The sequence below is a fragment of the Phyllostomus hastatus genome, unplaced genomic scaffold, assembly GCF_019186645.2.
Source record: "Phyllostomus hastatus isolate PE091 unplaced genomic scaffold, TTU_PhHast_1.1 phas_contig_34, whole genome shotgun sequence".
Lineage (NCBI taxonomy): Eukaryota > Metazoa > Chordata > Mammalia > Chiroptera > Phyllostomidae > Phyllostomus > Phyllostomus hastatus.
The window spans coordinates 45270459-45293428 of record NW_025333857.1 but is presented as its reverse complement, the minus strand read 5'-3'; the positions used below and the strand labels follow the sequence as shown (position 1 = coordinate 45293428).

At 37.0% G+C, this 22970-nt stretch overlaps 1 protein-coding gene across 1 annotated transcript in view; it reads right to left on the bottom strand.

The window, feature by feature from the left end:
- Window positions 1-22970, bottom strand: part of UBE2R2 (ubiquitin conjugating enzyme E2 R2) — a 98460-nt gene that overhangs the window by 12830 nt on the left and 62660 nt on the right. The window contains exon 2 of the mRNA XM_045840615.1: window positions 11941-12027. Within this exon, the coding sequence (XP_045696571.1) occupies window positions 11941-12027 (87 nt within the window). The remainder of the gene's footprint in view (window positions 1-11940; window positions 12028-22970) is intronic.

Here is a 22970-nt window from a genome sequence, read left to right as displayed (position 1 = left end):
GGTTGTAGGCTCGTCCCGGTTGGGGCACATGTGTGAGGCCCTGATCCATGTTTCTCTCTCACAACAGTGCTTCTCTCCCTCCATTCCTCTCCCTCTATAAAAAACAAAAACAAAAACCAACCTCTATTATTGTTAGATGTCATGAGAAAAGTGAAAAAGCATGACAGAAACCAGGAGAGAAACTAGGTGTATCTGGACAGCAGACACCTAAGAGGTGGTATGGAAGAATAAAAGCCTTAATGGCTGAGGAACTTTGACATGGGCCCTTAATAATTAGTATAATTTTAAACAACCCAAAGGAAATTTGGACATGAGTTTGCCTGGAGAAATAAACCAACATCAGAAAAGATAGGATAAAATATAGTTGGGTGGTTGTATTTGCTTTGTACTGCTACTGTAATGAATTACTGCAAATTCAGCAGCCTGAAACTACTCAAATTTATTATTCTTCAGTTTTGTAAGTCAAAGCCTGACTTACAAAAGCCTGACACTGCTCTTACAGAGCTAAAGTCAATGTGCCTTCAGTAATGCATTCCTTCCTGGGGGCATTAAGAATCCCTCTCCTTGTCCCTCCTAGTTTCTAAAGGCCACCCACATTCCTTTGGTCTTGGCCCCCTTCCTCTCATCCTCAGAACAAGCATTGTATTTCTATGGGACTTTCTTTCAAAGTCACATCTCCTCTCATTCTCACTTGTGTTTATGCTGGGCCCACCTAGATAATTCAGAATAATTTCTTTATTTTAAGGTCAGCTGATCAGCAACCTTGATTACCCTTTAATATGTAATCTAATATATAATAATTCTAGGAAGTAGGAGTGGACATCTCTGAGGAACCATTAGTCTACCTACCCAAGTGGCAAAGAATCTAGTTTGAATAAAAAATAAAAGGGAAACAAATTGGAAAGGGAGAAATAAAACTATTTTCATTTGCAAGTGACAAAAAACTCCAAAAATCCACAAGAAAGCTACTAATAAACAAGTAGAGCTAATAAAGCAAATTCAGCAAAGTTGCAGGGTACAAGGTCCATACTCAAAAGTCTGTTTTATTTCTATACACCAGCAATGCACACCCTAAAAAGGATATTAAGAAAACAACTCCATTTACAACTTAAGGAAGGTTAAGGACTTGTACACAGAAAACTACAGAACATGGCTCAAAGAAATTAAAGAAGACCTAAATAAATAAAAGAACATCCTGTGTTCATGGGTAGGAAGATTTCATGTTAAGATGAAAACATTCCCCCATTTGATCCTACAGATTCAACATAATACCTTTTTGTAGAAACTGACACACTGATGCTAAAATGTATATGGAAATTTAAGGGACCCACAATAGTTAAAACAACTTGAAACAGTAAGAAAGTGAAAGGACTCCCATTTCCTGATTTCAAAACTTAACCACAAAGCTACAGTCATTAAGACAATTTAAAACTGGCACAATGGAAGACATACAGACCATAAATTCACCTATACAGCTATAGTCAATATTTTTTGACAAGGGTACTAAGTCCATTCAATGGGGAAATAAGTTGGGCTCCTACTGAACACCACATACAAAATTAACTCAAATGGAACAAAGATCTAAGAGTAAAAATCATAAAACTCTTTTTAACAAAACGGGTAAATCTTCATGACTTTGGATTTGTTAACAGATTAGATGAGACACCAAAATAAAGCAGCACTAATTATACACCCAAAAGCCTATCAATAGACAAATGAATAAACAGTAATACATACACAATGGAATATTATTTGGCAATAAAGAGGAATGAAGTGCTGAATGAAGTGCTTTTTTGTTTGAGCAACAAACAAAAAAGTTTTCATTTTGATGAAAAACTTTTATGCCAAGGACATTATCAATAAAGTAAAAAACCTAAAAATATGTGAGGAAATATTTGCAAGTCATATATCTAATAAGGATTTACTATCCATAATATATAAGGAACTCCTAGAAGTCAAAGACAAAAAGACAAACTAGCCAATTAAAAAATGGACAAAGGACTTGAACAGACATTTCTCCAAAGAAGACACATAAGTGGCAATAAGCACAAGAATGTTCAACATCATTAGTAATTAAGGGAAATGCAAATAAAAATGAGGTATCATTTTGTATTCCCTTAGGATAGCAAGAAAGGAAGGAAGGAAAGAGGGAGAGAAAGAGAGGGGGAGGGAGGGAGGGAAAATAGCGGTGTATCCATAAGCATGTGAAGAAACTGAAACCCTCATACATTATTGGGGGGAACATGAAATGGTTCTGTATGACAGTTTGGCAGTTCCTTAAAAAGTAAAACACAGAATTACTATTTGTCCCCACAATTTCACCCCTAGGTATATAACCAGAAGAACTGAAAAAGGTACTTAAATAAATACACATGTACACATACATACGGTCACAGAAGCACTAATTATACACCCAAAAGCCTATCAATAGACAAACAAATAAACAGTAATACATACACAATGGAATATTATTTGGCAATAAAGAGGAATGAAGTGCTAATATATGCTATAACATGGGTGAACCTCCAAAACATGCTAAGTGAAAACCATACACAAAAGGTCACAAGTATCATTTATGTAATTCCATTTATATGAAATATCCAGATAGATAATACAGACAGAACGATAACTGGTGGTTGTGAGAGTCTAGGGAAAAATGGAAATAGAGAGAAATTGCTTATTGGGTAAGGTGTTTTACATTGGAGTGATGGAAATGCTGTACATATAGAGGTGGTAGTTGTACAACAATGGGAGGATAGAAAATGCAACATGGCAATGTGACATGGCTTCACATTAAATGGTTTACTTTAGCCCTGGCTGGTGTAGCTCAGGATTGAGCGATGGCCTGTGAACCAAAAGGTCATTGGTTTGATTCCCAGTCAGGGACATGCCTGGGTTGCAGGCCAGGTCCCTTAGTAAGGGGCACTGGAGAGGCAACCACACATTGATGTGTCTCTCCCTTTCTCCCTCCCTTCCCCTCTGTCTAAAAATAAATAAAATCTAAAAAAAAATAAGTGGTTTATGTATGTGAATGTCACATCAATAAATTATTTTCAAAAGGAGGAGGAGAAACTCTGGCCCCTGGCTCAGTTACTTGGAGCATCAGCCCATGTACCAACAGGTTGAGGGTTCAGTCCTGTCAGGGCACAAGCAGGAGGCTCCAACTGATCAATGAGAAACTAATCCATGTTTCTCTCTCCTCCCCCGCTCCTAAAAAACAATAAAACATGTCCTTGGCTGAGGATCTAAAAAAGGAGGGTGGGGAGAAATGAGGAAGAGAAGGAGGAGGTAGAGGAGGGGGGAAAAAGATGATGATGATGATAATAATGGGAAAGTTCTAGGTCTCCATAAAGGCAGTTCTATAATGTAAAATGAAGCCTATTTTACCATGGCCCCATCCAAATCCAATTAAACTGAAATCTCCAGTATTATTTTTAACATCACCACATGATTCTGGTATGCAGCCAAATTTGAGCACATCACTGCCTAGAGAAACTTCTTACCCATATCTTAAATTTAGAATGCAGAAGACCTGCAAATCCATGAACATAATCACAAAAATATACATTAAATCCTGCTTGGCACAAATTATTGGGCTGGCCAAAAGATTCATTCGTTTTTTTCTATAAGATAGCTTTAATAGTGCTTAGTGGCCTTTAATTTCATTTGAAACTATTTTCTTAGATTGTATTGTGATACCTGTCATATCAGTGTGCATAAAAAAATCAAAATTGGTGAATTTTGTGTACCAATTTTAATATTGAAGATGGAAGAAAATACACATTTTTGGTATATTATGTTTTATTATTTCAAGAAAGGTTAAAACTGCAACTGAAATGCAAAATAAGATTTGTGCAGTGTATGGAGAAGGTGCTGTAACTGAACACATCAAGAGTGGTTTGCTCAGTGTTGTGCTAGAAATTTCTCTCTGTATGATGCTCCATAGTTAGGTAGACCAATTGAAGTTGATAGCAATCAAATTTGAGACACTGAGAAAAAACAATGTTACACCATATGGGAGACAGCTGACACACTCAAAACATCCAAATCAAGCAATGAAAATCATTTGCACCAGCTTGGTTATGTTACTTGCTTCGATATTTGGGTTCCACACAGTTTAAGTGGGGAAAAAACCTTCTTGACTGTATTTCTGCATGTGATTTTCTACTTAAACATAAGGAAAACATTTCATTCTTAAAACATTGTGATGGGTGATGAAGAATGGATACTTTACAATAATGTGCAACAGAAGAGATCCTGGAGCAAGTGAACTTCACCACCACCAACCACCCAAATGCCGATCTTCACCCAAAGAAGGTATTGTGTTAAATGATGGGACTGGAAAGGAGTTCTCTATTAAGAGTTCCTTCCTAAAAACCAAACAATTAATTCCTTCAAGTACTGCTCCCAATTAGACCAACTAAAAGGAACATTCAAAGAAAATCATCCGGAATTAGTAAACAAAATGCATAACCTTCTATCAGGACAACACAAGACCGCATCTTTTTTGATGACCAGGCAAAAACTGTTACAGCTTGGCTGGGAATTTCTGATTCATCCGCCATATTTACCAGACACTGCACCTTCAAATTTCCATTTATTTTAGTATTTACAAAATTCTCCTAATGGAAAAAAAAATTCTATTCCCTGGAAGACTGCAAAAGGCACCTGGAACAGTTCCTGGCTCAAAAAGATAAAATATTTTGCCTTGGCTGGTGTAACTCAGTGGAATGAGCACGGGCTGCAAAGCAAAGGATCGACGGTTCAATTCCCAGTCAGGGCACATGCCTGGGTTGTGGGCCAAGTCCCTGGTATGATGCACATGAGAGGCAAACACACATTGATGTTTCTCTTCCTCTCTCCCTCTCTTCCTTCCCCTCTCTAAAAATAAGTAACTAAAATCTTAAAAAAAGAAAGATTACAGAGTTCATGCCCTGGCCGAGTGGCTCTATTAGTTGGAACATTGTCTTGTACGCCAAAAGGTTATGGGTTCAATCTCCACTCAGGACACTTACCTCTGCTGCAAGCTGGGGCCCCAGTCAGGGGCACACAGGAGGCAACCGATCAATGTTTCTCCCCCCCGCCCCCTGCCACCCACTCAATCAATGTGTCTCTCATTAAGAAACATACCCTTAAGTGAAGTTTAAAAAATAAAAATCATTATAGAGTTGAAGTACCTTGTTTCTGGTTCTTTAACAACACAATACAAAAATAGACTTTGTCTCACCTAGAAGAATAAAGAGCAGCTAAGGACAAGTAATATATGTTTTAAGTTTTCAATTACACACTTTGTTCTAAATAAAGCCTGTAGTTTACTTAATAGTTTTGGTAAACATGTTTATAACATATTAACATTAGAAGAATCTGAGTAAAAAAAACAAACAAAAAAACATATATATATATAAACTTTCTGTACTGTTTTGGAAACTTTAAGTCTAAAATTATTTCAAAGTAGTTTTTTAAAAGAAGTGGGTTTAAACTTATTATTTTTTAAATATATTTTATTGATTATGCTATTAGTTGTCCCATTTCCCCCCTTCTCTCCCCTCCACCCTGTACCCCCTCTCCCACCCACGTTCCCCCCCTTTAGTTCATGTCCATGTGTCACACTTACGAGTTCTTTAGCTTCTACATTTCCCGTACTATTCTTACCCTCCCCCTATCTATTTTCAACCTACATTCTATGCTACTTATTCTCTATACCTTTTCCCCCCTCTCTCCTCCTCCCACCCCCCTGCTGCTAGCCCTCCATTTCTGTGGTTCTGTTCCTATTCTAGTTGTTTACTTAGTTTCTTTTGGTTTTGCTTTAGGTGTGGTTGTTATAATTGTGAGTTTGCTGTCCTTTTACTATACATGTCTTTTCTTTATCTTCTTTTCCTAGATAAGTCCCTTTAACGTTTCATAAAATAAGGGCTTGGTGATGATGAACTCCTTTAACTTGACCTTATCTGAAAAGCAATCTTCCCTTCCATTCTAAATGAGAGCTTTGCTGGATAGAGCAATCTGGGATGTACGTCCTTGTCTTTCATGACTTGGAACATTTCTTTCCAGCCCCTTCTTGCCTGTAAGGTCTCTGGAGAAATCAGCTGACAGTCTGATGGGAACTCCTTTGTAAGGTTACTGTCCCCTTATCTCTTGCTGCTTCTAGGATTCTCTCCTTCGTTTTTACTTTGGCTAATGTAATTATGATGTGCCTTGGTGTGTTTCTTCTTGGGTCCAACTTCTTTGGGGCTCTCTGAGCTTCTTGGATTTCTTGGAAGACTGTTCCCTTTGCCAGATTGGGGAAGTTCTCTTTTCTTATTTGTTCAAATACGTGCTCAATTTGTTCCTTTTCCCCTCCCCATTCTAGTACCCCTATAATTCGGATATTGGAACGTTTAAAGGTGTCCTGGATGCTCTTAAGCTTTTCCTCAATTTTTTGAATTCTTATTTCATCATGCTTTCCTGCTTGGTTGATTCTATCTTCCTTCTGGTCCACTGTATTGTTTTGAGACTCAGATTCCTTCCTTTCACTATGGGCTCTCCTCCACGTATCTTCCTGCATCTCTTTTATGGTAACCTGCATCCTTTCATCTAAATTGCGCCCAAAATCAACCAATTCTGTGAACTTTCTGATCACCAGTGTTTTGAACTGCGCATCTGATAGATTGGCTATTTCTTGGTCGCTCAAAAGGATGAGTCCTGGGGGAATGATCTGTTCTGTTGGAAACATGTCTTATGTCTTTCCCTGTCTCTCCTTTTTTTTTTTTTTCCGGTCTGGTTGTTCTTGTTATGGTGGGGGGAGGAGCCTTAGGTGTTCACCGGGGCTGGACACCCCAGTCGCTAGATTGTGACGTTATATGTGGGGGCAGGGGCGGGAGCGGGGATGGGAGGGAACAATGGTGGTAGTTCCTTTCTCCTGGGCTCAGACCTTTCTCTGGGATCCTGGGCTGCGAGCTCTGCCCTGGTCCACAACCACTGCCGCACTGGGTCTGCCAGCTGCAGCTTGTGTACTCAGGGATCACCGCTGCATTCTTGCGACCCGCATGGCTGTCGCACCGATTTTGTGCCAAATTTTCCCCGACCTCCACGCGCCGCCAACCTGTGCCAGCTCCGCACCCGCCTGGCTCATGGTCTCCTACCGGTCTGGATGTACGGGTCTACTTCAACTTCTTGGCTGTCCGACTTCCATTCAGATAAATCCTCTATCAGTTCTGAGTGTTATTCTATCTGTAAATTATTGTTGTTCTAATCTTGGTTGTGCTAGGAGGTACGGTGCATCCACCTATTCCTCCATCTTGCCGGAAGTCCCTAAACTTATTATTTTTAATATGCTTTTTAAAACTCCTAGACAGTGAAATCAAAGCATTTTAATAAAAAACTACTCTAAATGTTTTAGACTTAAAATTTTATATTTAAAATTTATGAGCAAAAAAGAAACAAAAAGAGAAAGAACTCATGGACAGGACAACAGTGTCAAGACTGCCAGGAGGAAGAGGGTGGAAGGAGGTGGGGGAGGGTAGGGGGGTATAAATGGTGATGGACGGAGACTTGACTTGGGGTGGTGAACACACAGTACAGCGTACAGACGATGTGTTGTAGAATTGTGCACCTGAAACCTATAAAACTTTGATAACCAGCGTCACACCAATAAATTTTTTAAAAAAGGAAAAAACTAAAATTCTTTTGAAATGAATTAAAAATAATGAAGTTAAGCAGTTTGTGCTAGGCTTGCAAAATCAGAGAATGCAATACTAAAACTTTATAAGCAATTCTAATGTGATTTCTGTGGCTTCATTATTTGATTCCTGGGGAGAATAACCATTAAAATAAATTCTCTGAGAAATCAAAAAAATACCACACAGGAGCTCTATGAGCTAATTCCACTAAACAAAGAAGAGAATAACAATAATCAAAGAGAAAAAGATATGATATGTTGGATGATCAAAACAGTACCAACTAAGCTACCCATTTGTTTTACTATCTGAAAAAAATTTTATTGCTATCAAATAAGGGAATAAACCCTTATTATAAAACATCTTGTTATTTCAAGGATTCAAATATACTTCCTATCAAAATACACCCCCTGTAACATAATGAGGTACATGGAGTAAAGAAAGACCATATAGGTGGATAGCATGAGAGAAATGGCAGAAAAAGACAGGTATCTGAAGGTTAATTAGACTTCTGGCCAACATGGAGGCATAGGTAGACACACTGTGCCTCCTTGCACAATCAAAAGAAGGACAACAAACTTAAAAATAGAAAACAACCAGAACAGACAGAAAAACAAACTGTATGGAAGTCTGACAACCAAGGAGTTAAAGAAGAAACAATCATCCAGACTGGTAGGAGGGGCAGAGACGGGCAGCCGGGTGGAGAGGACTCCTGGCAAAGTAGTGACTGGCGGACCTGGTGAGGTGGCGGCTGGCAGACTGGGTGGTCCCACATTCGAGAGCAGATAAAACCAGGAAGAACAGCCAAGGAGTGAGACAAGCAGATAAACCCAGGCAGAGCAACCCAGGGGTCCAGCACAAGGAAATCAAGACTCAAAGCTTCTGACTGAAAACACCTGTGGTGGTCGAGGCAGCAGTGGGAGAAATTCTCAGCCTCACAGAAGAGTTCATTGGAGAGAACCACAGGGCCCTAAAATGTACATAAGCCAGCCTACTAGGGAATCAGCACCAGAAGGGCCCAATTTGATTGTGGGAAGCGGGGAAAGTAACTGAAGACCAGCAGAGATCAGAGCAAGTGGCACTGTTCCCTCTCCAACGCCTCCCCCACAGACAGTGTCACAAAGCAGCAACTTGGGTTTTCTCACCCCTTGCTACCTAACAGGCAGAAGACAAAAAAAAAAAAAAGAAGAAGGTGGTAGAGGGTTATCAGCAGGGGAGTGGGAGGGGGACAGAGGGGTAAAAGGTACAGAGACTAAGTAGCATAAATGGTAGGTGGAAAATAGACAGGAGGAAGTTAAGAATAGTATAGGAAATGTGGAAGCCAAAGAACTTATATGTATGACCCATGGACATGAACTAAAGGGGGTGAATGGGGGTGGGAGGGGGTGTGTAGGGTGGAGGAGAATAAAGAGGGGGAAATGGGACAACTGTAATAGCATAATCAGTAAAACATATTTAAAATAAATGTTTAAAAAACTACTATGAAAAGTAGTGTACTGTAAATTTTTTTCAATGTATATTATTTTTTTGGTAAATAACTATCAAAGAGCAGTGAGACTGAGTTGCCAGAGCTGTCATGTTCACAATGAAGAACAATGTGCATGAAAACCTCATGCATTTACATGGTTTGTGAAGCCAGTGGGGTTCTAGTTGGTTGTCTACTTCTGAGCACACAACACATAACCAGGAAAATATTTTTTCAGTTCACTCAACATATTACAAAAAAGCAGAAAGGAGTAGATTGTGCAGCACAATCATTGATGAAAAGTTCATATTAAATTGTTTGCTCTCCAATATTCATAAATTTCACAAACACAGCAATGATAAAGGAAATGTTAAAATAATTGAATTCGCTCATATAAGACAGTAGTTTTAATTTTGGGGGCTGTAGTAGTGTGCCTATGGATGTATTTAAAACTAGCCAAAGCTCTTGTAATTTTTAAAACTTGATATATTAAACTCTATGTTTAACCAATAATAGTCCATAATGTTTATTTTTAGTGTTCATTGAGTTAATATATCCAAAACTCTTTATCAATTCCCATATTTTGGAATGTGAGTATACATTTGCTTTTTTATTTTTGTTTTGTTGTTACTGTCATTATTTCCCCCTTGTATACTCAGGTATAAATAACTCTGCAGTAAACATTTTGGTGATTATAGCAATTGGACATCAAAATCCACTGTGTTTCTAAGCATAGGCAGGTGAGTAGAATGCAACTTCCAAGAATATCTTTTTGGCCAAGACCCATGAGCCCCCATAATCTCTAAGAATCACAAATACTGACATGGGACCTCAAAAAATTCAACTTTAATTAACATTTCCAAAATATACCCAAGGTATATCAAGTCTGAGTCCTTTGAATCAAAAGGACTATATCAAATTTAATTCTTAACTATGACTTATCACTTATTTTAAAATAAAACATTTAAGGTACAGAAAACAATAGAATATTTATAAGACATGTATGATTTTATTGTTAAAACTTTTATTATAAATATGAAAACTATTTTAAAAAATAACAACCCAATGCTAACTCTTATGACACAGAACTAAATAGCCCACACCTAAGTAGTAAAAAACAGTGAAAAGGGGAGTTTATCCACCTACATACTTCTCTTTTTCAGAACTCTGAATCCTTTATTCTGGTTTGTTTGTTTTTTTTTTTTTTAAAGGAGTTTGAGAGTTAGAAAACAGATGGAAATAAGTGAGTATATGGCTCTAAGGTGAATTAGTTCTCTATAGCAAGATTAAAGCTTCAGTCTTCTCAATTCTCTCTTGTTATCTAAAATCTATATATACTACATGGTTTTGAAAGCAAGAAATTTTGATTATTAAATGGGCAGGAGAACAAAAATATTTCTGTATGCTGAATGCAGTTTAAACTTATGAAATACTGAATTATTTCTATAATCTCTCTTCTACAACAGGATAATTCTTTTATACAGAATAATATAAGGTATTCACTATTATTTGTATTGTGGTTATGTCAAATACTGAAGATACTAAAGAAGATAATATTTTAGGAGCTTTATCTCTAAAACTGTGACTACATATCACCTCTTGGGCACCAGTTTGTCCTGTTTTAAGAAGAATGAAGATAACACCTTACAGAAAAAGCAGGTTGTGAAAAACAGTAAAGCTGTTCCAGCACACTAATTTATACAGACTGAGATCCAAATTCAGGACCCTAAATAAAGTGAGTTCTCCATTTCTCGCCCACAAGCATTTTAAAGTCTATACAATCTGGAGGAAAAGTGCTTCCCAATACCCAGCAAGCCAAAAAAGGCACTATATGACTAAGACTATAACTTTTAAAAAGCAAATTTAGCCCTGAGTGGTGTGCCTCAGTGTGTTGGGCATCATCACACAAACTGAAAGGTTGCCGGTTCAATTCCCAGTCACGGCACATGCCTGGGTCGCAGGCCAGGTCCTCTGTTGGAGGCAAGCAAGAGGCAACTGATAGATAGTTCTCTCATACATCGATGTTTCTCTCCCTCTCTTCCCCCCTCTCTAAAAATAAAAATACAATAAAGATTAAATTAAAAAAAAATTTTAAGCAAATTTAATGCTCGGGTCATAGCTCAATAAAATGACACCACTTCAGAGCTCTATTGCAATGAAAAAATTTACAGAATGGTAAAAGAGTGTACTCAAGGGATATTTAGTGGGCCCTGAAATATTATTCTGAGAAACATAACGCATCATTCTAGCATCCATACAGATTAACATAAAGCTAGGTAAATTTTACCCACAAAACTAGAAATGATTTCCCCAGGCATGTGGGTCTTGTCCAGTGAAAGAACCTCACCTTGGATTTATTCCAAAAGGGGCTCTCAATTGTTCTGCAGCAACTCCTGAAAGGAGGGCAGTCCAAATATAGTAGGATAAATCCCCCCAAAAAGCTGAATCTCTGTTCATAGCAACAGGTGACCATTGCTGTGAAGCTAGAGGACAGGTACACAAATAAATTGGTATGACTTTATCAACTAAATTTTAAAAATGCAAATGTTATTAACACATATGCATTATATCTTAGCAATGAGCAGCAAAGGCCTAAAGCCTCAATCTTAAATTAACTAAACTATACATTGGTATTATAAAACTACCCTTAATTTTGAACAGTTAAACTAGACATTATTATTAACTAAAAGTGGGAAACCATAACTAGTCCTTTGTGGCTACAGCATTAACTACCACAGCATACTGAATTATAAAGGCAATTTTTAAAAACTATAACTAAAAAACAAATCTTCAGAGAAATTTATGATAGATGTCTCTTACCTCATAAATGTTGGGGTGCCACATTTTGGTCAAGAATCTGAAGGTAGGTGGTGAATATGGATAGTCAATAGGAAATTTAATATGCGCCTGAAAAGAAAAAACACAAAATGCTAATAAATGAGATTACAGGTTATTCATTTGCCTAATAATTATCCTATTATACCTCAATGCAACAAAATTCCTTTGTATAGAGTAGAGTCTGGGGATTAAAATAGCTCATATATATTTTGTCACCCTAATGCCAGGGCTTTCATTACAGCATCTCTTCAAATATTTCTAAGAGTTTGTGTTGAATCAACAAAACTCAACAGCTACATAATTTTTAATTGAGCTCACATGAGTGAAAACAGTAATGGTATGTCACATTAATTAAAATAATTAATATAACATTATGGTAAGTAATATAGAACAAAGATTTTTTTTAAAGGTTTATTTTATTCTCATCCCAAGAGGGGAAGGGAGGCAGGGAGGGAGCGAGGGGAAGTGGGGGGAAAGAGAGATAGAAAGAAAAAGAAACATCAATGGGCTGCCTCCTGCATATGCCCCAACTGGGAATCAAATCCACAACCTAGACATGTGCCCTGACCAGGAATCGAACCAACAACCTTTTGGTTACAGGACTATGCTCCAACCAATGAGACACACTGACCAGGGCAGTATTTTCTTCACTCACATAATTTAACCACCACCCAGATAACAAATGCTACTATTTTAAAATAGCTCCTTCCAGTAGTTTCTTGATACATACATATGCTTATTTCTTTGCAAAACTTATTTTCAAAGATTTGAATATATTGTATTTTATACTGTTTTTCTACCTATCATGTTTTTGTATGTCATAAAATAAATTCAAATGTATGACTGTTAGTATATGCATAATATTGAATCACATGGATATATAGATAAATCATTCCTTATTTTGAGGCACTTGGAGTTTTTTCACCCTCTTGCTATTGCTAATACTGATGCATTAAATGTCCTTGTGTAACGGTATGCAAAAAAGGATCCCAGAAAATAGCAGAATTTCCCACAAACCTGGATTGGAGGAAGTGGAAATGGATGATACAAGATACTTTGCATAACAAAAGGCAGGTTAATAACTGTGCTCTGCCTAGGGTAACATAACTGGGAGCTGATACAGTGTCTGTCCAAGAGGCAGGGAGGTGGAGATAACCATGCCAGGGGATACTCCTGCCCTATTAAAGATGGCAGACAATTAAAAAAAGAAAAAAACAATGGGAGCCAAAAGAAAGTGAAAGATATGGGGGACTGGGCAAAAGTAGCACATTGTGGGAAGGGCTGGATATGAGGATACATGGGAAGTTCCAGGTCAGCATTTAAAAATAAGGGCGGGCTGAGAGAGGAGATGCAGCCATGAGGAAGGAGCCAGGAAGCAGGAGAATTCAGCCATGAGGTCTGAGAGAGAAAGCAGCAAGCAGCTATGCAGTTTGTAGTGAAGTGGTCTGCCCTGCCGTAAGAGCTGGTGTGTAAGGCAGGAGCCATGCTGGCTGGGAGTCAAGACTCTGCCATGTGGCCTGGTGTAGCAAGAAGGAGCAGCAGCAACCACTTGGTTTGAAATGGTAAAGAGGCCCCCCTGCCCTGCCCCAACCATTCACCATGAGGTCTGGTGTGTAAGGATATGCTATGTGGTTTGTAGTAGGAGATCCCATGCACTTTTGGATTAAGAGCTAAAGAAAGAAAAGAGACCTGCTGAGGAACCTGCCTAACCAAACACAGATTAGTAGAAGACACCTGGAATGCTGAGCCGTGGATTTCTACTTTTCTAAAAGACAGTACCTCTGACTGGCATATTCTGAAACTGGCCTGGTTTAGCAAAGCAGGGGCAGAACTATTTGTTTTCGGGTGTTTTAAAGGGAGTGGGACTTACTGGCAGAAATCCACCATTATTCTAAATCTGTATAGCCTTTAAATAAACAAACCCTTTCCTCTTTTCACCAAACTATTGCACTGGGAGTCATGCTTCTTGGCGGCAGGCAATTGAACCCCACAGCTGTTCCAGAACAGCACAGGTGAGGTTCTGTAACACTTGGCGATATATATTTCAAATATAATAAAATCCAGAAAAAGCCTCATCAGACAGTACCAGTAAAAGGGAGTGAAGACGAGGATGAAAGGACAAGCTAAGAGTAAATAAGCTAAAGACATTAATGAAAATGGCAGTGACAGAACCCTTAAAAGTTCTTTCTTCAATAAAAACACTGAGAAAATTGACAAAAATTGTGAGAATCAACTTCTTTAGAATCTAGAAAATAACCAAAGGCTTGCAGCAATTCAGGGAGTATCTTCAAGAAAAACAGCTGAACCTCAATTAAGAACAGTGAACTTCGTGGTGTTTTAACTTGTCCTAGTCCCTGCCCTGATCTCCAGAGCCATGGTAGGCTTACTAACAGCATACACTTGAAGTAAAGACCAGCAGCCACAGAATGAACTGGAACTTCTTCAAAGCCTTACTCCCAAAAAGCTGTCATTCCTTGACCTTCCTGGTGATTCCCTAGAAGAACCTATTTATCTGTCTGGTCAAACAATAGACTAACCAAAAAATTTAATAGGAAAAACTGGGATATGAGAAGCCCATAAAAGCTTTGAGAAGCTCTGACAAATTCCTAAGAATCTAGAAGACAAGGTCAATGTGGGGCTGTGCATATGCCCAAACTATATGCACATACTCAGGAAAGTCATGAGAAGTAATTAGAAAGCTGAACTTGAAGATCTGCACAATAAGGAAATGGAAGCTAAGGTACAACTTGCAACCGCCTAGCCAAGTATTAAAGGCTTGCCCAGACAAATACACAAAGCCTGGGAGAGGGATGAGGAGAAAAGAGATCTACGGAAATCCTAGTCGCCTTCTCTCCAAAAATGAAAAGACTGGTACTAAATACTAATTCATGGGACCACAGCAATCTAAAAAACTCACACCTTTCAATTTTAAAGCATACTACAAACCTACAGTGATCAAGACAGTTTGGTACTAGTGTAAGGACAATTTTCTACAAATTGAAAAATCCTTTTCAGCAGATTGTTTTGAGACAACTGAATATTCACATGCAAAACTAATGAAGTTATATATCTTTTGAAATAGCCATAAGACTCTGTTCTCTATCTTTTTATCCTCATTCAAGGATATTTTTGTTGATTTTAGAGAGAGAAAAAGGGAAAGGAGGGGGGAGAGAGAGAGAAGAGGGAAGGAGGAAGAGTGAGGCAGAAACTTTGATGTAAGAGAGAAACATTGATCAGCTGCCTTCAATACACACACCAACAAGGGACCCAACCTGCAACCTTTTGGTGCACAGAACAACACTTTAACCAACTGAGCCGCCCAGCCAGGACCAGTCCAGCAGTTTCTTGAAAGAATAAATAGTCACCATGTGTCCCACCAAGTCCACTACCAAGTAGGTGTATACCCAAGACAAATTAAACACATTATATCCACTTAAAAACTTGTACACAAATGTTCATGGCAGTATAACAACCAAAATGTAGACACCCTGAATGTCCATCAACTGAAAAATGGTTAAACAAAAGGCTGTATATATTCATACACTAGAATATTAGCAATGGAAGAGAACTGACACATGCCACATATGGATGAACCTCAAAAAATCAGCTATGCAAGAAAAGCGTCACACACAAAAAAAAAAACAACCAAAAACGTATTTATGAAATGTCCAGAATATATGCCTTGGGCAGGGGCTGAGGGGTAACACTGCAAAGAAATAGAGGTGATGTTGAAAGATGTGGGTCCTTTGACAGGAAATGTTTGAAAATTGATTGTGGTGATGGTTGAACAAATTTATAAATACTATAAACCAAGGAACTGTGTATTCTAAATGAATGAATTACATATATGAATTAAAATCACAATAAGTCTATTTTTTAAAAGCTATGGCCCAAAAGTAGTTACACCCAGTGGCAATAAGCACATCAGTTCCTCAGATTTTGGTTTCTAAATATTATTCATTCTAATAACAGGAACAAGGCTTCTGGGAAAAATACTTGATTCTAGACCCAGGACAAAAAAAAATACAAAATGAGCCTGGAGCATCTTAGAATGTATCCAAGAATAAGGAAATGCTAAAGAAAAAGATGCAGGCATGTCAGGAGCCAACATGAAAGGGTTCCTTATGGCCAAAACTAAAATCATTCAGAGTACTGGATGATAAACATAAGTATAAAATATAAATGAGTACACATTGGTATAAATTGCTGAATGAAAAAATACTGGGAAGAGAAATCTTCCATATAGCAGTACTCCCAACATAGATCCCATTTAATTTCCTTTGTCTTGAGTGTAGCCTGCATTTAACAATTCAATTCCTAAGAATAAAGTATGGAAAGGAAGAACTAGTAACTGGTGGAGGAAACTGGCAGCACCACCTTAACCAAGTGACCACGGTTAACATCACCATTGCTAAATCATGTTAAAATCATGATTTCCCTGACATGATCTAGTGAGAAAAACAGCTCATCTGTGTGGTGTTCTTATCCCAAAAACACGTAACTCCAGGCTAATGATAAGAAAAACATTAGGCAAACCCAAATGGAGGGACAGTCTACAAAATACCTGACCAGTTCTCTTCAAAATGATAAAGGTCATGGGGAAAAAAGGAGGAACCATCAAATACTGAAGAAGTCTAAGGAGACAGTATGGTATCCTGAATTGGATTCAGGAATAATAAAAAGATACTGGGGTCGTAGGAGGAATGGAGTGTGACTGCTGAAGGGAGGTGTGGAATTTCTTTGGAGAGGTGATGAAATATACTGAAATCAGACGGTGGTGATGGTTGTACAATCTTGTGAATACACTAAAAGCCATCAAATTGTACACCTTGAAAGGATGAATTTTAAGATGTGAATTAGAGCTCAATTTTTCTTAAAAAAGGAAGCTAATATAAAAACTAGTGGGGAAGGGTGCAGCCACTGTGGAAAACAATATGGAATTTCCTCAGAAAACTAAAAATAGAACTGCCTTTTGACCCAGCAATTCCACTGCTGGGATTATATCCTAAGAGCCCGGAAACACCAATCCAACAGAACCTATGCACCCCAATGTTCATAGCAACACAATTTACAATAACCAAGTTCTGGAAGCAACCTAAGTGCTCATCAGTAAATGAGTGGATCAAAAAACAATGGTACATTTACACAATGGAATACTACACGGCAGAGAGAAAGGAGCTCCTACCCTTTACAACAGTATGGATGGAATTGGAGCACATTGTGCTAAGTGAAATAAGCCAAGTAGTGAGTGACAAATACCATATGATCTCATCTTTAACTGGAACATAATCAACAAAAGAAAAAAAGCAAACGACATATAACCAGAGACATTGAAATTAAGGACAATCTAACAACAGCCTGAGGGGAGGGGGGAGGGGATGATGGGGGGGAAGGGTTTTCAGGAACTTCTATAAAGGGCACCTGGACGAAACCAAGGAGGAAGGTGGAAGCAAGGGAGGGAGGTGGATTTGGCTGGGGTAGGGGGGCACTGTGAGGGGAAAGTGCAGACAACTATAATTGAACAACAATAAAATAATAATAAAAAGAAAACTAGTGGGGAAGGGAAAAGAAAGAAAGCTAGAGTGACTACATGAATATCAGAAAGTATATTTTAGACTAAGGAATATTATCAGGGATAAAAAGAGGGTCATTTCATAATAGTAAGGGAGTCAATTCACACAGAAAACATAATTCTAAATATGTACAATATGCATCTAACAGAGCTTTGAGTACAAAATAACTATAAAATTGTATCACTGAAAAGAAAAAGAGCAAAATCCACATATACCATAACTTTTTTCTCAATAATCTAAAGTAGAAGTAGACAGAAAATCAATTAAGAATATAAAAGACAATATACAACTCAAAAACAGCAGATACATATCCTTTTCCTGGAAATATAGAACATGCACCAAGATATATCATATTCTGGGACATAATACATATCAACAAATTTAAAAGAAGTGAAATCATACAGAGCATGTCCTCTGAACACAACTGAATTAAACTAGAAATCGATCAAGTTAATTGGACATCCCAAAATATTTGGAAATTAACAGAATAAGTAACTGATGGTTTAAAGATAAAGCCACAAAGTTAATAGAAAATATTTGCAACTGAACATGAAAAAAATGACTCATGAAAATCGTTTACACCTAAAGCAGTACTGAGAAAATTTTAGTACTAAATAACTCTTTCTATAATAGAAGATGAAAGGTCTTAATTTAGTGGTGTAGACTTCTGCTTAAGAAAATTAAAAAATAAGAAATTAAACCAAAATCAAGCAGAAAAAAACAGAAATTAAGTAAAAGCAGAGATTAATGAAACTGAGATATGGGGAAACTATAGAAAGGAATTAGTAAAACCAGAAGCCAAATCTCTGAAAAGATCAAGAAAATTAATAAACACCTAGCCAGGCTGATAAAAAACCTGAATACACAAATACCAATATTAGAAATAAAAACAGACAGCACTACAGATTCCATCAATATTAAAAGAATGACAACAGAATATTATAAGTAACTTTGTATTCATAAAAATTCAATAAATTTCTATGAAATTACTTGAAAACACAAAGAACCAAAGCTACTTAAGATGAAAATACAGGGTCCAGTAGAGGTAACACCTGCTTGAATGTGGTTGGCAGGATAATAACATGGGTGTAATAATTTACAGTTTTAATTTGAACATTTCACCTAAAATGGCATATGGTGTGCTTGAGTGTGATATTGTTGTGTTACAGAATTACATGCTTATGATTTTGTAATAAAAACGGGCCATTATTTGCACCAGACCCTGTATATTTATCAAAGAAATTGATTTTGTATTTTAAAGCCTTTACACAAAAGCAATCCCTGAGCCAGATGGAAACTTAAATGGCAAATTCTACCAAATATTCAAGGAGGCAGTAACATCAATTCTAAACAAACTCTTCTAGAAAATGCAATAAGAGGAAATACTTTCCCATTCATTCTATGATGCCAGCAACACCCTGATATAAAAACCAGAAAAAGACATTACAAAAAATTAAACCACAGAACAATACCTCTTATAAACAGACATAAAAATCCTCAACAGCCCTGGCTGGTGTGGTTCAGTGGATTGATTAAGTGCCAGCCTGTGAACCAAAAGGTCTGCAGTTCGATTCCCAGTCTGGGCACATGCCTGGGTTACGGGCCAGTTGGGGGTGTACAAGAGGCAACTATTTCTCACAAGACATTCTCCCTCCCTTTGTCCCTCCATTCCTCTCACTCTAAAAATAAATAAATAAAATCTTTAAAAGAAAATCCTCAACAAACTATTTACAAACAGACTCCAATACTATATTAATAAAAAGGATAATAAATCATGACCAAGTCAGGTTTACAACAGAAATTTAAGGCCGAATCACATACTAAAATGGTAACTGACTTTACACTTTCTAAAATATGTACAATTAGGTATAGTAAACGATTAACAACATTAACAGTAAAATATAACAATTATAACAAGATACTGCAATAGAAGTAATGTGAATGTGGGCACTCTCTCCCGGTAATCAATCTCGTAAGTGACATGACTACTAAGCTATATTTACATCAACAGAATCCTAGGAAACATTATATAGCAAAATTTATTATTTGTTTTTAAATTAGTAGACCAACTTGGGGCACTTAAAAATACAGTTAAGCCTTCCAAAAATGCTAGGGTCCAAAAATTTCAAGTGCTTAAAATGCAGAGTCAATATTGTGAGGTTAATTAAAAGACCAAAGAACCAATTACCAATCACATTTCACCCAAATCTCTTTTATCCAATGGTTTCCCCATATAATAGGACAAGTTATATCATTTGTGTTTAGTGCTATAGAAATACGGAATTTTACCTTTTTTTTAAAGATTTTATTTTATTTTATTTTATTTTATTTATTTTTTTAGAGAGGGGAGGGAGGGAGAAAGAGAGAGAGAGAGAAAGAGAGAGAGAGAGAGAGAGAGAAACATCAATGTGCGGTTGCTGGGGGCCGTGGCCCGCAACCCAGGCATGTGCCCTGACTGGGAATTGAACCTGTGACACTTTGGTTCGCAGCCCGCGCTCAATCCACTTAGCTACGCCAGCCAGGGGTGAATTTGATCTTAATCTTTAAATTTACTGGAAGCAATGATAATAATAAATGAGAATTAAAATTCTTACATTAATAGAATTCAAGTAGCAAATACAGAAATCTAGGTGGCCCTTCCTGTCCCTTCTTTACACCATATTCTTTTTATTTTCAATTTGTTCTGATCCCACAGCTCAGCACATGAATGGGCAAAATGTAACTAAGTAAACATAGGCATGCATTCCTTGTACTGGAAAGAACAAATACAGATGTTTGCAACTGCTTACTTTACAGAATAGTCTCTCAACAGACAAACTTAAAAGGTGTATATGGGAGTGGAGTAACTTTTTTATTTCACAAATACTGTAAGTGAATATATCTTTGTTGTAAGGAAACTGAACAATATGAGATTTTTTAATCACTCTAGGTTCTGTTTCTATTCTCCTTAAACAGTTCCATTTCTATTATCTACCCTAAACATTTTCTGTAATTGAAGATTCCTAAGACTCAAAGGTCAAGAAAATTCCCAAACATTCATTGGGACTCAAATAAATAATACTCAGGGTATTCACAAACTACAACTAAGAAGTCATTAAATAACAAATAATGTGTGGGTTTCCAAATGACCAAGAAACAATACAAGATAAATATAAACCATCTTGAGGAAAAAATCCAAAATCACTTCTTACAAGTTTAGTTTTAAGTAAGTAAGTCCATTTTGCTATTATTCACTCAAGATCTTATTAAGCATTTCCCAAGCCCCAGGCAGGGTATTGATGACCTATATTAAAATAAAAAAAATCACTCCCCTCTTCCTCTTACAATCACAAAAATAATTTATTGTATGTATAGAAAAGTTATTTAGTCAGCTGGGCAAAAACAGGAAAAGACTTCACTTGTTCAACATCTACTGAGTACTACTATACATTGGTACTGTGGATAGGTGTTGTCTGAGTTCTCTGGATGAATAAAAGCTGAGGAAATATCATGAAGGCACCAGGTACAAAGAGTGACAATAGTAGTAAGGTATGGCTAGGAAGATGTTTGCTGGTAACTACAGGAAGTAAAACTGGATGAAAGTAGATTAAAACCTCATATAGGTGCTACCAAAGCTATACAAAAAATATTTAGTTTAAGAAATAATGACGAGATGTATATTTTACAAAAATGACTATACAGCACTATAAAAGGGTTGAATAGGATAAAACAGAGATATGCTATAACAGCTTTCCTATCTTTTCCACTTACTCAGTCTCACCTCCAGAACTGGCATACACTTTAGAAAACTTGACTAATTATTACCAAGTTACATGATGTATTATCTGGATAAAACAGGATTGTGAAAATTTCCACAAAAAGTTGGAAATCTGGTCACTGGAAATGTAATCTCCTCTATCACATTTCTACTGTGGAAATTAGATTATCCTTTCTAGAAACAGGAATAATCAATAAAATTTAGTACCATCCATGTAGTCAAATCTTTAGGTCCCAAAAATGTCTTTACAGACTACTAAATATATTAAAAGAAATCTTTGCGGAGTAACTAGGTATATAGTTACATAAAAATGTATGAAGAATATATATGCACCAATAAGAAAAACAGCATGGAACAGTAGTAGTTAAAAACATCTGCTTAAAAACTAGACTGCCTGGGTTTGAATCCTAACTACTACACACTAGCCATTATTTTAGGTAAGTTATTTAACTTGTGTCTCAGTTTCCTCATCAGTAAAATGAGACTTATAGTACCTATTAAACAAGTTGGTGTGAGGATTAAATGAACTAATGTATGTAAAATGCATAAAAATATGAATTTTGTTTAAAAATTAAATAGGCAAGGGTCATGTGATGAAGCCTTTTATAGAGCCCCTTTTAGACTGCTCATTTTCACTTTGTTATATCTCTTTTGTTTACCTGTCTTTAGATTTCAACACTACTTACTAGCTTTTGAAAAGACAACTGGAGAGATTCTTACCAACCTGAGGAACTTGAATTCTCTGAAACCCATTTGCTAAGAGCCTTACCAGTTCTAACTTTTTAAAATATTTTATTTGTTTTATTTTTAGACAGAGGGGAAGGGAGGGAGAAAGAGAGGAAGAGAAACATCAATGTGTGGTTTCCTCTCATGCACCCTTTTACTGGGACCTGGATCACAACCCAAGCATATGCTCTGACTGAGAATCTAACCGACGACCCTTTGGTTCATGGGCTGGTACTCAATCCACTGAGCCACACCAGCCAGGGCTCCACATAATTTTTAAAAGTAACATCTCTACCCCTGACTGGTATGACTCAGTTGGTTGGACATTGTCCTGCAAAGTGAAAGGTCCCCAGTTCAATTTCACATCAGGGCTCATGCCTAGGGTTGCAAGTTCAGAACCCAGTTGGGACACATGCAAGAGACAACCAAGGGATGTTTCTCTCCCTTTCTCTTTCTCTTAAAAAAAAAAAAAGTATAATGACTCAGTTATGTTTGTATTACAACTGAAAAAGGTGACATTAGGAGGTACCTTATGAGCTGTCATTAAGAACTCCTTCAATAGAATTTATAATCCTAAAAAATTTATCTGAAGTTAAAATCTAGGAGAATATGCTGCTACGGTGCTTCCCTGAGATTATGCAGTTTTATCACTATTATTTTTCAGAATCTTATTAATATTTAAACATATTATTTCATATACATGACTTTCCCTTTACATGAAGGAATGGAGAACCTTATAAAAATATGAACAGAAAATCAGATTTCACTTTCAAGGATAAAAAGATCAAACCTCATCTTTAAGAAGAATCAACAACTGTGGTGAAGATCTAAACAATTCTTTTTTATTTCTTTTTTTGATCTTCCCAAGAATAAAAAGGAGTTCATATACTAAAGACCAAACTGTTCTGAAGCCATAGTAACAAAGAGCCACCAAAACCAGCATAAAATTACTTAAT